This window comes from Dryobates pubescens, chromosome 8 (genome assembly GCF_014839835.1).
Source record: "Dryobates pubescens isolate bDryPub1 chromosome 8, bDryPub1.pri, whole genome shotgun sequence".
Classification (NCBI taxonomy): domain Eukaryota; kingdom Metazoa; phylum Chordata; class Aves; order Piciformes; family Picidae; genus Dryobates; species Dryobates pubescens.
Window position 1 is genome coordinate 42,676,910 of NC_071619.1, and position 16,066 is coordinate 42,692,975.

Below are 16,066 nucleotides of genomic sequence, written 5' to 3' on the forward strand. Positions count from 1 at the left end.
TCCCACTTCCCTCTCATAATCTCCATCTGACCTTTTTCATTGTTTCTTTCATCTTTCCCTTCTCCATCAGCTTCTTGCCTTTGCACACACCTTTCTTCCTGCAAAGACCTTCCTCCGGGTTTCAGTTTTCACGTTTCATCTTACACCAAATCTTCTCTCTTTCTTCAAGTTTCCTTAAGATACACGGACTCTCTTCTGCTTGCACGTGCCCACTCTCTTCCCTCTGTGTACTCCATTCACACGTGCAGACTCCCTTCCCTCCGCGCACCCCGCTCGCACGTGCAGACTCCCTTCCCTATTCACCCTCCGCCTGCACGCACGGACTCTCCTCCCTCTGCACACTCTGCTCGCACACATGGACTCTCCTCCCTCTGCACACTCTGCTCGCACACATGGACTCTCCTCCCTCTGCACACTCTGCTCGCACACATGGACTCTCCTCCCTCTGCACACTCTGCTCGCACACGTGGACTCTCTTCCCTCTGCACACTCTGCTCGCACACATGGCCTCTCTTCCCTCTGCACACTCTGCTCGCACACATGGACTCTGTTCCCTCTGCACACTCTGCTCGCACACATGGCCTCTCTTCCCTCTGCACACTCTGCTCGCACACGCGGACTCTCTTCCCTCTGCACACTCTGCTCACACACATGGACTCTCCTCCCTCTGCACACTCTGCTCACACACATGGACTCTCCTCCCTCTGCACACTCTGCTCGCACACATGGACTCTCCTCCCTCTGCACACTCTGCTCGCACACGTGGACTCTCCTCCCTCTGCACACTCTGCTCGCACACATGGACTCTCCTCCCTCTGCACACTCTGCTCACACACATGGACTCTCCTCCCTCTGCACACTCTGCTCGCACACATGGACTCTCCTCCCTCTGCACACTCTGCTCGCACACATGGACTCTCCTCCCTCTGCACACTCTGCTCGCACACATGGACTCTTCCCTCTGCACACTCTGCTTGCACACATGGACTCTCCTCCCTCTGCACACTCTGCTCGCACACATAGACTCTCCTCCCTCTGCACACTCTGCTCGCACACATGGACTCTCTTCCCTCTGCACACTCTGCTTGCACACATGGACTCTCCTCCCTCTGCACACTCTGCTCGCACACATGGACTCTCCTCCCTCTGCACACTCTGCTCGCACACATGGCCTCTCTTCCCTCTGCACACTCTGCTCGCACACATGGCCTCTCTTCCCTCTGCACACTCTGCTCGCACACATGGACTCTCCTCCCTCTGCACACTCCGCTCGCACACGCGGACTCTCCTCCCTCTGCACACTCTGCTCGCACACGCGGACTCTCTTCCCTCTGCACACTCTGCTCGCACACATGGACTCTGTTCCCTCTGCACACTCTGCTCGCACACATGGACTCTGTTCCCTCTGCACACTCTGCTCACACACATGAACTCTCCTCCCTCTGCACACTCTGCTCGCACACATGGCCTCTCTTCCCTCTGCACACTCTGCTCGCACACATGGCCTCTCTTCCCTCTGCACACTCTGCTCGCACACATGGACTCTCCTCCCTCTGCACACTCCGCTCGCACACGCGGACTCTCCTCCCTCTGCACACTCTGCTCGCACACGCGGACTCTCTTCCCTCTGCACACTCTGCTCGCACACATGGACTCTGTTCCCTCTGCACACTCTGCTCGCACACATGGACTCTGTTCCCTCTGCACACTCTGCTCGCACACGTGGACTCTCCTCCCTCTGCACACTCTGCTCGCACACATGGACTCTCCTCCCTCTGCACACTCTGCTCGCACACATGGACTCTCCTCCCTCTGCACACTCTGCTCGCACACATGGACTCTCTTCCCTCTGCACACTCTGCTCGCACACATGGACTCTGTTCCCTCTGCACACTCTGCTCACACACATGGACTCTCTTCCCTCTGCACACTCTGCTCGCACACATGGACTCTCTTCCCTCTGCACACTCCGCTTGCACACATGGACTCTCTTCCCTCTGCACACTCTGCTCGCACACATGGACTCTCCTCCCTCTGCACACTCTGCTCGCACACATGGACTCTCCTCCCTCTGCACACTCTGCTCGCACACATGGACTCTCTTCCCTCTGCACACTCTGCTCGCACACATGGACTCTGTTCCCTCTGCACACTCTGCTCACACACATGGACTCTCTTCCCTCTGCACACTCTGCTCGCACACATGGACTCTCTTCCCTCTGCACACTCCGCTTGCACACATGGACTCTCTTCCCTCTGCACACTCTGCTCGCACACATGGACTCTCCTCCCTCTGCACACTCTGCTCGCACACATGGACTCTCCTCCCTCTGCACACTCTGCTCGCACACATGGACTCTCCTCCCTCTGCACACTCTGCTCGCACACATGGACTCTCCTCCCTCTGCACACTCTGCTCGCACACATGGACTCTCTTCCCTCTGCACACTCTGCTCGCACACATGGACTCTCCTCCCTCTGCACACTCTGCTCGCACACATGGACTCTCCTCCCTCTGCACACTCTGCTCGCACACATGGACTCTCCTCCCTCTGCACACTCTGCTCGCACACATGGACTCTCCTCCCTCTGCACACTCTGCTCGCACACATGGACTCTTCCCTCTGCACACTCTCTTGCACACATGGACTCTCCTCCCTCTGCACACTCTGCTCGCACACATGGACTCTCCTCCCTCTGCACACTCTGCTCGCACACATGGACTCTCTTCCCTCTGCACACTCTGCTTGCACACATGGACTCTCCTCCCTCTGCACACTCTGCTCGCACACATGGACTCTCCTCCCTCTGCACACTCTGCTCGCACACATGGCCTCTCTTCCCTCTGCACACTCTGCTCGCACACATGGCCTCTCTTCCCTCTGCACACTCTGCTCGCACACATGGACTCTGTTCCCTCTGCACACTCTGCTCGCACACATGGACTCTGTTCCCTCTGCACACTCTGCTCACACACATGGACTCTCTTCCCTCTGCACACTCTGCTCGCACACATGGACTCTGTTCCCTCTGCACACTCTGCTCACACACATGGACTCTCTTCCCTCTGCACACTCTGCTCGCACACATGGACTCTCTTCCCTCTGCACACTCCGCTTGCACACATGGACTCTCTTCCCTCTGCACACTCTGCTCGCACACATGGCCTCTCTTCCCTCTGCACACTCTGCTCGCACACATGGCCTCTCTTCCCTCTGCACACTCTGCTCGCACACATGGACTCTCTTCCCTCTGCACACTCCGCTTGCACACATGGACTCTGTTCCCTCTGCACACTCTGCTCGCACACATGGACTCTGTTCCCTCTGCACACCCTGCTCGCACACATGGACTCTCCTCCCTCTGCACACTCTGCTCGCACACATGGACTCTCTTACCTCTGTACACTCTGCTCGCACACATGGACTCTCTTCCCTCTGCACACTCTGCTCGCACACATGGACTCTCTTCCCTCTGCACACTCTGCTTGCACACATGGACTCTCTTCCCTCTGCACACTCTGCTCGCACACATGGACTCTCTTCCCTCTGCACACTCTGCTCGCACACATGGACTCTGTTCCCTCTGCACACCCTGCTCGCACACATGGACTCTGTTCCCTCTGCACACTCTGCTCGCACACATGGACTCTCTTCCCTCTGCACACTCTGCTCGCACACATGGACTCTGTTCCCTCTGCACACTCTGCTCGCACACATGGACTCTCTTCCCTCTGCACACTCTGCTCGCACACATGGACTCTCTTCCCTCTGCACACTCTGCTCGCACACATGGACTCTCTTCCCTCTGCACACTCTGCTCGCACACATGGACTCTCCTCCCTCTGCACACTCTGCTCGCACACATGGACTCTCTTCCCTCTGCACACTCCGCTTGCACACATGGACTCTCTTCCCTCTGCACACTCTGCTCGCACACATGGACTCTCTTCCCTCTGCACACTCTGCTTGCACACATGGACTCTCTTCCCTCTGCACACTCTGCTCGCATGCGCGGACTCTCTTCCCTCCGCACACTCCGCTTGCACACATGGACTCTCTTCCCTCTGCACACTCTGCTCGCACACATGGACTCTCTTCCCTCTGCACACTCTGCTCGCACACATGGACTCTATTCCCTCTGCACACTCCGCTCGCACACATGGACTCTCTTCCCTCTGCACACTCTGCTTGCACCCATGGACTCTCTTCCCTCTGCACACTCTGCTCGCACACATGGATTCTCTTCCCTCTGCACACTCTGCTCGCACACATGGACTCTCTTCCCTCTGCACACTCTGCTCGCACACATGGATTCTCTTCCCTCTGCACACTCTGCTCGCACACATGGACTCTCTTCCCTCTGCACACTCCGCTCGCACACATGGACTCTCTTCCCTCTGCACACTCTGCTCGCACACACGGACTCTCTTCCCTCCGCACACTCCGCTTGCACACACTCAGTGCAAGCCCCTGCCTACAAGGCATGATCAGTAAACAACACTTTCTCCTATCACCCTACTCACATGGGTACTCATGCCTCACCTGTCCAGAGAACTCATCACACACTGCTTTAGACTCTTCACCATAGCAGGTGGTAGCTGTGTATTCAAACCTCCGGCAGATGCGGAAGCTGATGTGGCCAGGAACAGGCTTCCCAAATGTGTAGCTACCAGTAGCATGGATTGGAAGAAAAACACAGCCATTAGGTACGTGAGAGGGATGGAGAAACATTGCTACCTCCCTCCCCATGGATCCAGGACTCTTCCCTAGAGGTCCTGCCAGGATACATCAAGGTCATAACAGGAAAAAATTTGGTAACATTTTAGGGTAGAGCTTGGTGACAGGGCGAGGATTACTAATTCTCATGGTCCCCCATGAGGGACAGGGTTTAGCACCAGACTTGACAGACTAAAATGATGGACTCAATGATCTTAAAGTTATTTTCTAACCAAGATGATACTATGATTCTAATGCTGATTTAGTTGAGAGTACCCCTCATCTTGGTGAACATGTTGCACTGTCTACCCCACCACCCAACTCTGATGGAATTCTCAGGTAAATAAAATTGAAGACCCCTTCCCTGGTGCTGCAGCTGGTCTGAAATAACAGACTCAATGAATCATTTTGTTTGGAAAAGAACTTCAGGATCATCAAGTCCAACTATTATCTGACTCTACCAAACCTGGTGCTAAATCATATCCTTCAGCACCACATCTCTGCCTCTTTGAAACATCTCCAGGAATGTGGGTTCAGCCACCTCCATGGGGAGCCTTGTTCAGTGTTTGAGAACCTTTCATTGAAGAAGTTTCTTCTAACAGTCAACCCAAGCCTCTCCTTTTGTCCTATCACTTCTTACTAGGGAGAAGAGACCAATACCCAGCTGACTCTGACTTCCTTTCAGGGACTTGTAGACAGCAAGAAGGTCTTCCCTCAGGCTGCTTTTCTCCAGGCTAAACAGCCTCAGTTCCTTCAGCTGCTCCTCACAAGACCTGTTCTCTAGACACTTCACTAGCTTCAAGACCCTCCCAAAACTCAGAAGAGCTATCTGTTTCTGCATATTACATACAAAGCCCCCCATGCAATAACTGATGGTAGATGCAATCTGTTTTGGTCCTGGGCCCCCAAAATAATTGAGAAACATAATGAAGTATCATATCTCAGTCTCCCAGCTGGACTTCCACCAGTACCAGAAGAAAAAGCTTGAAATCAGGGACTTGAAAGAATGACACTCACAGACCACAAACTTTCACTGTCAGCTTCTCATCAAGAATGGTGATCACCTTGGGCATTTTCACTGTTACTTCAAATTTTGGCAGCACTGCAGCAGAACCACAGGAAAACAGGCATTGTGGTGAGGGACAACGTAACAACGAGACGTGAAGGCTGCTCAAAGGTTATTCTTACAAGTGACCTGGATCTCTGTTGTGTCTAAATTATTAGATTTTAGAGGCTTCATAGAGTAATAGAATCAGAGAATGGTAGGGATTGGAAGGGGTGTCTGGAGATCATTGAGTCTAAGCTCCTTGTCAAGGCAGGATCACTCTGGGCACGTGCCACAGAAGGCCATGAAGACCGCAGGCACTCGGCCAACCACTGCACAAGGTAAGAAGATTGGATTATCACACCAGCTATTAAAATACAGCAGTGTCTGTGACAACACTTATCAGTCACAAGGCAATAGGATGTAATAAACCAGAGATAAGTTAGTAGAGATATCCCACAGGCATATAGAGCTGGAACTGCAGCCTTTTCTGTGCATGTCCAAAGCACATAGATCTGACCAATTCACAAGATAGGAAGACCTCATAGCATCCCCTGCAACTCTGCACAGGGTGACATCACATCCAAACCCAGCTGCAGAAGGGGGAGTGGGTGGTGGCTGTCCTGGGAGAACTAGAAGGGATTCAGGACTTAGAAACTGTTCTGCAACTGACAAGAGGTCATCCAGCTTCCAGGACTCACCTCTGCTGCATGAGCTAGGTCATGTCAGACCATGCAACAAGGGCTGCAGCTGGCTTGCTAGGTTGGAAAGCTGTGTTGGTTGCCACCACGTGCAAATGTGTATTAGCTAGGATGCCATTTTCTAGCCTAGCAGATGGACTCAGCATATAGGTGAGAGCACCAGAGAGTGCTTAAGGCACTAAGGTGTCATGAGAGCTCCAGGATTAGAATGTGGGTGAAGAAAGGCAAAGTCTGCATTTACAGACAGCCCCAGACTACACCAAAAGGTCAGGGCTTCAGGCCTGATGCAGGGAGACCCATATTTGTAGCCTGACACTTGACAGATGTGGCCAACTGAAGACCAGGCTGTGGCTTTAAGTCAGCTCTGAAAGGAGGTGAGCCTTGTGGTTGCCTGCACAGACTGATCCAAGCACATCAGTCCTCTTGATGGGAGCCTTGCTGAGGTGAGACAGAATAGCTAAACGGCCTGGGGCTTAGGGAAGAGTGGAGACAGGTCACTCAAGTCCTTCAGACTTCACCCCTCAGACAGGGATGATGCTTGGGAGGGAGGGGACACAAGAGACATTTTTCTAGCTGTGCTGAACATCCTGGACAGATCTACCACCCTGTTCAGTTAAGCTGTTATAAATCATATGACTAGCTGTTAGAAACGTGAAACTACAGCAGCAGTTACCATACTCCTCCACAGAGAATGGATGGTGAATTGTCCTCCCAGAGGCCGTCTGTGCCACCACTGTGTAGGTCCCTTGCATAGGTTCAAAGGTGAGGTTGAAAGACAGCTGGGTTAATCCTCTCTTCAACTCTACCTTTGTCCACTGGTACAGACGGTTTCTCTTTGGGTCCTACAGAGAATGAAATCACAAGGAGATGCTGAGAACAGCAGGAGTCTGCAACAGGAGCTAAAAAGCACTAGTGAAATGAAAGCAGTGAGAGGAGGCCCAGACCCCGTGTTTCAGGAAGCTGGGCTCCCTGAAGTGGGATGCTCCAGCAGTGTTGTGTGGGTAGCCCAGGGCTGGACAGTAGAAGAAGCTGTAACCTGGGCCCAGAGTACATGGCTGGCAGCATATAAATCAAAAGCTCTGTACATTCAAATTAACATAATGGACCTGCTTGATGCATAACAAGAGGACACAGTCTCAAGCTGTGCCAGGGGAGGTTTAGGCTGGATGTCAGGAAGAAGTTCTTCCCAGAAAGAGAGATTTGCCATTGGAATGTGCTGCCCAGGGAGGTGGTGGAGTGACCATCACTGGAGGTGTTTAGGAAGAGACTGGATGGAGTTTAGTTGATCAGATGGTGTTGGGTGATAGGTTGGACTCGATGATCTCAAAGGTCTCTTCCAACCTGGTTAATTCTATTCTATTCTATTAAATAGACAAGAATCATCTCGAGGCAACTGGTAGTTTTTCTACCCAGGCTGAGGTGCAGTAGATGTGGAACACAAGCAGAATGTTTGCACGTACCTCGATGTACACCAGCGGAAACTGGAAGAAGAAGAAAAGAAACAACATTTAGGCTGAGTGCAAGCAACCACATTTCAGGGAACAAGATGGTGACCAACAGGATAATGGTCTGGAGCAACATAGCATTTTGAGGTACATCAAGAGGAGGGACAAACCTTTGTCTCAGGTAGAAAGTCATCTAAACAGAAATGACTAACTCTGGATGATCTGCAACACTAGTAAGAGCAGGCATACACTATGGCAATGGCAGAATTTCTCTCTGCTGAGGTGTTTTCCATTCCATTCCATTCCATTCCATTCCATTCCCTTCCATTCCACTGTCCTTCTAGGTATTGGTGAGTGTGCTGGCTGATGGGCTCAAGGACCCATCCTACCCCCTCATCCTGCTCTTCCTCTTCATTCTCTGCTCCCCATTCCCATCTGCTTTATATGTATCAACAGTTTGGTATTTAAATAGCAGGACTTTAGGTGGCTAGGAAATTTTCTTTCATCCTCATTTCCTCTCTGTGTTCAGAGTTCTGAGTGAAAACCTGAGCAGGGCAGGATTTATACTAGTATGAAAGAGGAGGAGAAAGGCAAATGGAACCTCTCTGTGGTGAGGACAGGCTGAGAGATTGTTACACCTGAAGAAGTCTCTGGGGAGACCTTCTTGTGGCCTGTAAGTACTTAAAGGGGCTAATCAGAAAGATGGGGACAGACTTAGCAGGGCTTGCTGTGAAAGGACAAGGGGTGATGGTTTTAAAATACAAGAGAAGATATTCAGCCTAGTCAGAAAGAATGAATTGTTTTCCACTCAGGGTGGTGAGAACCTATCCCAGGTTGCTCAGAGAGGTGGTAGGAACCCCATCCCTGGAACCATTCCAGGTCATTTTTCTGGGACTCTGAGTGACCTGCTCTAGTTGAAGATATCCTTGCTCACTGTAGAGGGGTTGGACTAGGTGACCTTTAAGGTCCCTTCCAAACCAAACCATTCCACTATTCTATAAATTACTAAGGTCCTTCAAATCAGTCATGAATTACCAAAGCTACTCCATATTTCAGTTAACATCTAGTTTTCCAGGTGTCTTTCCATGGCTGTGTGGTCAGATAATGATCTTAAATGTACAGTACAGTGGGGAGACACAGGCTGCCCAAGGAGGTCAGGGATGCCCTTTCCCTGCAGGTGTTGAAGGCCAGGTTGGATGGAGCCTTGAGCAACCTGAGCTAGTGGAAGGTGTCCCTGTCCATGGCAGGGGGGTTGGAATTAGATGATCTTGAGGGTCCCTTCCAACCCAAACCATTCTGTGAATTCTGTGAGTCTGTTTATACCAGCATTTCCAAGAATGCAGAAGGAAGATTAATGCAGGAATGTGAAGAACAGACTCTGTTAACAAGATCTGAGGTAACTCAAGAACTGCACAATTACCTCACTGTACTGAGAGCTCTGCCCAGAAGACACTTCTTTCCTCTCTTCCCCCTCATAGATGATTTAAGGTCAGCTAGCTAGTGAAAAGGAAGTATCATACTTACCTCCTCATTCAAGGGAAGGAAGGTTTGATCCAAAGAAACGATTCTGAACAGCACTGATGGAGAAGGGCAGACAGTGAGATTCCAGAGTGCAGACACGAGCAGAAAACATCAGTTGCAACAAACAAATGGTGCAACAGAGAGCAGAACTGTTCTCTGCTGCAAATTCCATTCACTGCAAAGCTAAGTTAAGCTAGAAGGTCACCAGTGTAAGAAATTACGTGGGTAAGAATATGTTGAGAGCAAACCCGTGGCAACATGAACACCTTATTGATTATGAATCTCATTAATTGGGACCAAAGTTAAATTTCAGTTGCCTTTGTTTACTTTGCAAGGATACATTTTTCCACTGGAATTCACATGAGTCTTCTAATTTTGTTATAACTAGACTGGCTTCTTAGGAGGGAGGAATGCAAGCAAATTATTTCGGCACTTGGCTGCAAGTTTGTGTTGGCTCTGGATGGGCAGGGAATTCAATGCCTCTTTTAGGGCACTCAATTCTGTGCAGGCCAAATTTAGGAGATCAATGGCCCAGAAGAAATAAATGGCTTATACAGTTCTCTCTGTCTTCACTGAGCAAAATCAGCTTCTGCTTTGAAAGCTGTTTCATGACTTACTGTGAATTTTGGCCCTGTTCTCTAAACAACAACTATCCAGTCTGTCTCTGATTTTAATGTGGGACCCTAACTGCATGGACCACAATAACAGATCCCCCAATGCCAGAGGAGCTGTGTGCAGGTGCTCCAGATACATACATGTATATTAAGGTCCCTAAATTATTCCCAAGTGAAGCATGAAAAATATAATCCTCCACTGCGAGGTGGTGCTTCTGACCCCCACTACCAGCAGTCAACATCTGGCCAGCACAGTCCAACAGTTTTAGGACAAATTTTTTGCCTCAAACACAAATCTCCACCCCTTTGCTGGTACCTGTCTGTCCAGGCTTGTAGATGGGTTTGTCTGTCTGGACAAAGACCAAGCTCTCAGAATTCTTGACCACCACCGACTTGCGGCTCTTGAACTGCAGCGTTGCCCCCTTCACCACCACAGTGACAAAGGTGTCTGGTGACAGGTTATTTGCCTTTGGAAGCTGAAGAGAGAGAAGGCAGCTCATGTTACAGACCACACTTAAAAGCTTCCTGAACTGCAATGGCCTTCATGAAATAAGACATCTAATGTAATCCTGATGGACCCAACACAAAACCATAATCAGGAACAAGAAACTTATCTTCCTTGATCCACATTCCTACTCATTATGCTTGTGTAGAGTGATTGTGCAAAGGAACTCCCAGCCTTGATGCCCAGCTTTAAGAAATTCTCATTACTCTGAACAAAAGCTTTCTGTCCTTTTTTTCATGTTGACATTCACAGGGCTAAAGGAATAATCCCCCTTCTCCTTCAGATAATGTCTGTGGTCCTTGCAGAACATTTATTTTTCCGAGCTAGATATGCCAGCTCTCTGTAAATCTCTCTCCAAGCAAACAAACAAAAACATCTTCAGCCTACATGTGACAAACCCTAGATCAACAGCTGTCTGAAAATGAGCCAGGAGTGTGCCTGGGTGGCCAAGAAGGCCAATGGCATCCCAGCCTGTGTCAGGAACAGTGTGACCAACAGGACCAGGGAAGTGATTGTCCTCCTGTACTCAGCACTGCTGAGGCCACACCTTGGGTACTGGGTTCAGTTTTGGAGCACTCACTAGAAGGAAGATATTGAGGTGTCCAGAGAAGTGCAACTAAGCCAGAGAGACATCTGAAGAATAGGTCTTTGGAGGAGCAGCTGAGGAAATTGGGGCTGTTTTTTTCTGGTGAATAGGAAGCTAAGGGGAGACCTTCTTGCTCTCTACAACTCCCTGGGATTGGACATGGCACTTGAAGCCATGGTTTAGTAGTCATGGGGTTCTTGGGTGACACGTTGGACTTGATGACCTTTGAGGTCTTTTCCAACCTTATTGATTCTATGATTCTAAAAGGAGGTTGTAGCAAGGTGGGTGTTGGTCTATACTCCCTAGCAGCAAGTGATAGGACAAGAGGAAATGACCTCAAGGTGCACCACAGGAGTTTTAGGTTAGTTATGCAAAGAAATGTCTTCACTGAAAGCATTCTCAAACTCTGAAACAGGCTCCACAGGGAGGTGGTTGAGCCCCATCCATGGAAGCGTTTAGAAGACGCAGAGGTCTGGTGCTGAGGGACTGAGTTCAGCCTTGGTAGAGTTAGGTAATGGTTCAGCTTAATGATCTTAAAGTTCTTTTCCAACCAAAACAACTCTATGATTCCAACCCAAACATGGGTGCCAAACAGATCAGTGTCTTGAACGTCATTTCTTCGGACTTCAGGCCAAGGACATAATCTATGCTCTGAGCTAGGTGATCAACATTCCCAGTTGCCTATGAGTTGTTATAGTCCCTGGGGTTATCAGGCACACAAATTTCCTCCTTCACTCTTTCTCCTGGATAGAGGCAATCACAGCTATGTAGTCCTGTGTTAATTCAGAATACTACAAGCTAAAAAGCAGGCAAGGTCCAAAAGGTCTATCCCAATTTGAAGGCACTCAGGTGACAGTGTGGCTGTTGAAGGATGATGTGGAGAACCATCTGAAGAAGCTGTTCACTGAACAGCCATCAAGACCATCAATACTAAACCCATGTCTTTCTCCTGGCCTCTCTTCCTCCCGTTCTAGAGAGAGGCTAGGTTTCTAGGATTCAGTGTTTCCCACTTAGGTAGCACCTTAGGGAGATGTCAGCAGTGAGAAGGTGTTGAAGGTGGACATGGACATTACCTTTGGCCAAGAGGAAAATTAATACCTACACAGTGTTTCCCTGGTCATTACTACTCAGCACCCTTACAGTTTATCCCTGGCACAAGCTATCAGCCCACAATGATAAGATACTCACAGAGAAAGGGATGCAGGTGAAGATGTCCTTCTCTGCCACAACATCATCAATCAAGCTCCTGTTTTCCCCCTGGTACTCCAGCGTGGCACTCAGCGTCACAGACTCGTTCAGGTGGCTCAGCTGAACACAGACTTTCTCAGGAGAGTCAGTGTGGATCAGGACGGGCAGCAGCACCATGTACTGCCTAGGGACAAAGAAGAAGGACAGGTCAGAGGAGCAGGAACTGCTAACAGGAGCTGTACAGAAGGAGCAAACAAACCAGTTTGATGACTACAGCCTTCACTGTACAGAAGGGCAACAAGATTTCCAGGATAACAGTAAGAGCAGGGGAAAGCAGAAAGGCTGGCCTCAGAGGTCAGATACCACAGGAAATCCTCAGTGCAAATGGATCTTTTTCTAGGTTCTGGCACAACAGCAGCATTTCCTCCTGGGACCCTGAGTAAAGCCAATGGGGAAGAGTCAGTTGTCACCTTTGATAGGCTCTGAGAACAGGGTAGGATTCAGGAGCCATACAAGTGCTGGTACCCAGTGAATAAGTGCCATTGATGCTGCAAACCATCTGTAGCATTCCTCTCGTTCCTCGCAGAAACCCCAAACTACCACAGCGTGGTGCCAGATCTTCAGCAAAACCACTGCAGAACATCTCAGCTTGTCAGGGAAGCAAGCCCCTCTCTCTCAGCCCAAGCAGGGGGACTCTGCTCATCCCCATGCAGCCTTCCTCCCATTGGAGCAGCTCGTTGATGGTGTTCCAGGTGTGCCTGGCAACTGCATCTGGGAATCAAACCTGATCAGCCTAATGACTACAGGGCTGTCTTTCAGGTGTGTGAGGACCAGCCTCTGACTGGTACCCCCAGAGCAGCAAGCACCTGGGAGAAGAGCCCTTGAAACCTCAGCAAGTAAGGAAGGGCATCCCCTTTAGTGGTAGAGGAGGCTCTAACACCTATGTCCTGAACTGCAGTGTTGCCCCCTTCACCACCACAGTGACAAATGTGTCTGGTGGCAGGTTATCTGCCTTTGGAGGCTGAAGAGAGAGAAGGCAGCTAAAGTTACAGACCACATTTAAAAGCTTCCTGAACTGCAATGGCCTTCATGAAATAAGACATCTAATATAATCCTCATGGACCCACCACAAAACCATAATCAGAAACTTATCTTCCTTGATCCACATTCCTACTCATTACTGCTTGTGTAGAGTGATTGTGCAAAGGAACTCCCAGCCTTGATGCCCAGCTTTAAGAAATCCTTACTACCCTGAACAAAAGCTTTCTGTTAGAGGAGGCTCCAACACTTCTATGTCCATCAGTTGGCCTGAAGGAAGAAAGCTCTGGCCTCTCAGCTCCCAGCCCTGCTCTCTGTTTATGCTGAAAGCGCTGCACCACAGGCTTCTTTTGCTGGGGAGGAAAAGACATTGCCAAAAGAGCCAGGGAACGCCTCTGGGATGCCAGGACTCCTTGTGTGCTGCTCCTGCCATACATGTGCACACAGGCAGACCACACACACTCCCTTCACATACAAAGAGGGCAAAGGGAGGTGAAAAGTGATGCAGCACAACATATACTCACAGAGCTGAACAGCCACAGTCACAGCATCATAGCCCCATAGAACTCTTTTGGCTGGAAAATACCTTTAAGATCTTACAGCACCACATCCTCCTGGGTAAGAAGGGAATTTTCCTTCCATAGGGCTGAGCTGAAAAATGTGGTTCAAGAAATGAAGCCCCTGCTGCTCACACCAGATCTGTTATTTGCTCCTGACCTGTTTTTTTTTCTCATTAACAAACTTAAATCCACTCCCATCCCCTGGCAAGTCGAGCAGCTGACCCCCAATGACACCTTTCATTGTTGTCTTCAAGCTTGGCTCTCAACAAAATCCTGAATGTGTAAACAGTTATAAAAAAGTTTTCTTTCAAAGGCACTAATTTATGCAGAAAAAGCAATCTGTTGACATCCTCTCAGTTCACTGAAGCAGCAAAAAGTATTCTCGCAGACCCTTCCCTCTTCTTGCCTTTCCCTTCCTGTTTTCCTGAGGTTTGACTGTTATCTCGGTTCTATAGACTGTTTTGGGTCCCCCTGAAGCACTACAGCTGCTGCTTGTAGAAGACACTTCATGCAGCCACGGGGTTTTTATTCCTGGGTGAAAAGAAAGCAGGCAGAAGATCAAGAAACAAAGCAACAGCCGCAGGAACACAACCCGGGTCTCCTGCCTGCCCAGACACCCCCCTGCATCGCTTACGGCTCTGTGGTGGGTGAGGTGTCTCCAGGAAGGAAGAAGAGGAGAAGGAGAAAGGTGTTTGTTTGGATGAGCAGCTTCACCATGGTGCAGACCAGGACGTGATGAGCCAACCAGGCACCAAACCTGGTCCGTTGCTGCTTGTGCTCCTGCTCTGCTCTCCGACTCAACCTCTTTATACTCTCCTCTGCAAACAGAGGCTGGAGGAGATAAGGGCTACGGGCCAGGGCCGATCCGGAAATGGGGAGAGGCAGCAAGGAGGAGCTGGAGCTAGCAGCTCTGAGTCTGGGCAGGAGGCCAGGCTCTGGCAGGGAGAGGGAGGGGAGTGCGCCCAGGAGGCTGGAGCTGCTTCTCTTTTGGGGCAGGGCAGCAGAAAATGGTAGAGAGAAAGTGGTAGCTAAAGAACAGTGGAGCTAACAACAGAAACCAAGAAAACCTCCATTTCTGGTGGGGCTCCTTACATGGAGCTGAACACAGCGCTGGCTCCAGGAGCAGGAGCAGGCTGATCCCTTTCAAACTGGGAGCAGGAGATTGGGCTGAGTTTTGGGAAACAAGAGTGGGTGTTCCCAGCCCCCTCTTACAGGCAGGATCTGCAAACAGGGAGTGCAAACTGAAATCCTTCCCCCCCGCTCACACTGCTCTCCTGTGCCGTCCATTCCCGGCCCCACCGGGGCTACTACCAGGAAATGGGGCCAGAGAGTGACTAGACAAATGAGTTGTCAAAGAAGATTTGACCTTCACCCTGACAGAAACAGGGGCAGTGACATGATGGGAAGCTGCCAACAGTTCAACCCATTAACAGCATGTAACACATTAACCAGTTCCTCAGAACAGCAGCTGCCCTCACGCAGCAGGACAAGCCTGGCCTGGGTCTTGCTTTCCCTGGGCTAGCTCTTGCTCCAAGTCAAGTCATTGGTACATCTGGATCAAGGTATTGCTGTTTGATGGGGTCCTTCATGCTTTTGGTATGGGAAAACCCATGTAAAGCACTGCCACATGTGATGTATCACAGAGAGAAACTTCTTTTCAGACATTGTCTTTACCTTGGTCTGCAGCAGGATGATCAATAGCTGTGATAACTATTGCCATTATAAGTGGCAGTAGAATATCTCTCATAGCCTTAACCTAAACTCCAAACATAAACTCCGTGTAGGGGCTTAATTTAGAGATTAAAAAGGGTGCTGGACAGGACAGGTGACCCACCTGGTGGATGTGGGGAGGGCTGTGGATGTGGTCTGCCTGGACTTCAGCAAGGCCTTTGACACCATCCCCCACAGCAAACTGCTGGCTAAGCTGTCAGCTCGTGGCTTGGACAGCAGCACTCTGAGCTGGGTTAAGAACTGGCTGGAGGCTGAGCCCAGAGAGTGGTGGTGAATGGTGCCACAGCCAGCTGGCAGCCAGGGTGTGCCCCAGGGATCAGTACTGGGCCCCATCCTCTTTAATATCTTCACTGATGATCTGGATGAGGGGGTTGAGTCAGCCATCAGCAAATTTGCAGATGACACCAAGTTGGG

The 16,066-nt window shown here is 50.2% G+C and overlaps 1 protein-coding gene across 1 annotated transcript in view; it reads right to left on the bottom strand.

The window, feature by feature from the left end:
- Window positions 1-14,756, bottom strand: part of A2M (alpha-2-macroglobulin) — a 44,160-nt gene extending 29,404 nt beyond the window's left edge. The window contains exons 1-8 of the mRNA XM_054163913.1: window positions 14,556-14,756; window positions 12,324-12,507; window positions 10,361-10,520; window positions 9,434-9,486; window positions 7,925-7,945; window positions 7,138-7,306; window positions 5,736-5,820; window positions 4,545-4,668 (exon numbers count right to left, since the gene is read on the bottom strand). Coding sequence (XP_054019888.1) covers window positions 4,545-4,668; window positions 5,736-5,820; window positions 7,138-7,306; window positions 7,925-7,945; window positions 9,434-9,486; window positions 10,361-10,520; window positions 12,324-12,507; window positions 14,556-14,638 — 879 coding nt within the window. The 5' untranslated portion in view covers window positions 14,639-14,756. The remainder of the gene's footprint in view (window positions 1-4,544; window positions 4,669-5,735; window positions 5,821-7,137; window positions 7,307-7,924; window positions 7,946-9,433; window positions 9,487-10,360; window positions 10,521-12,323; window positions 12,508-14,555) is intronic.
- Between the last annotated feature and the right edge of the window lie 1,310 nt (window positions 14,757-16,066).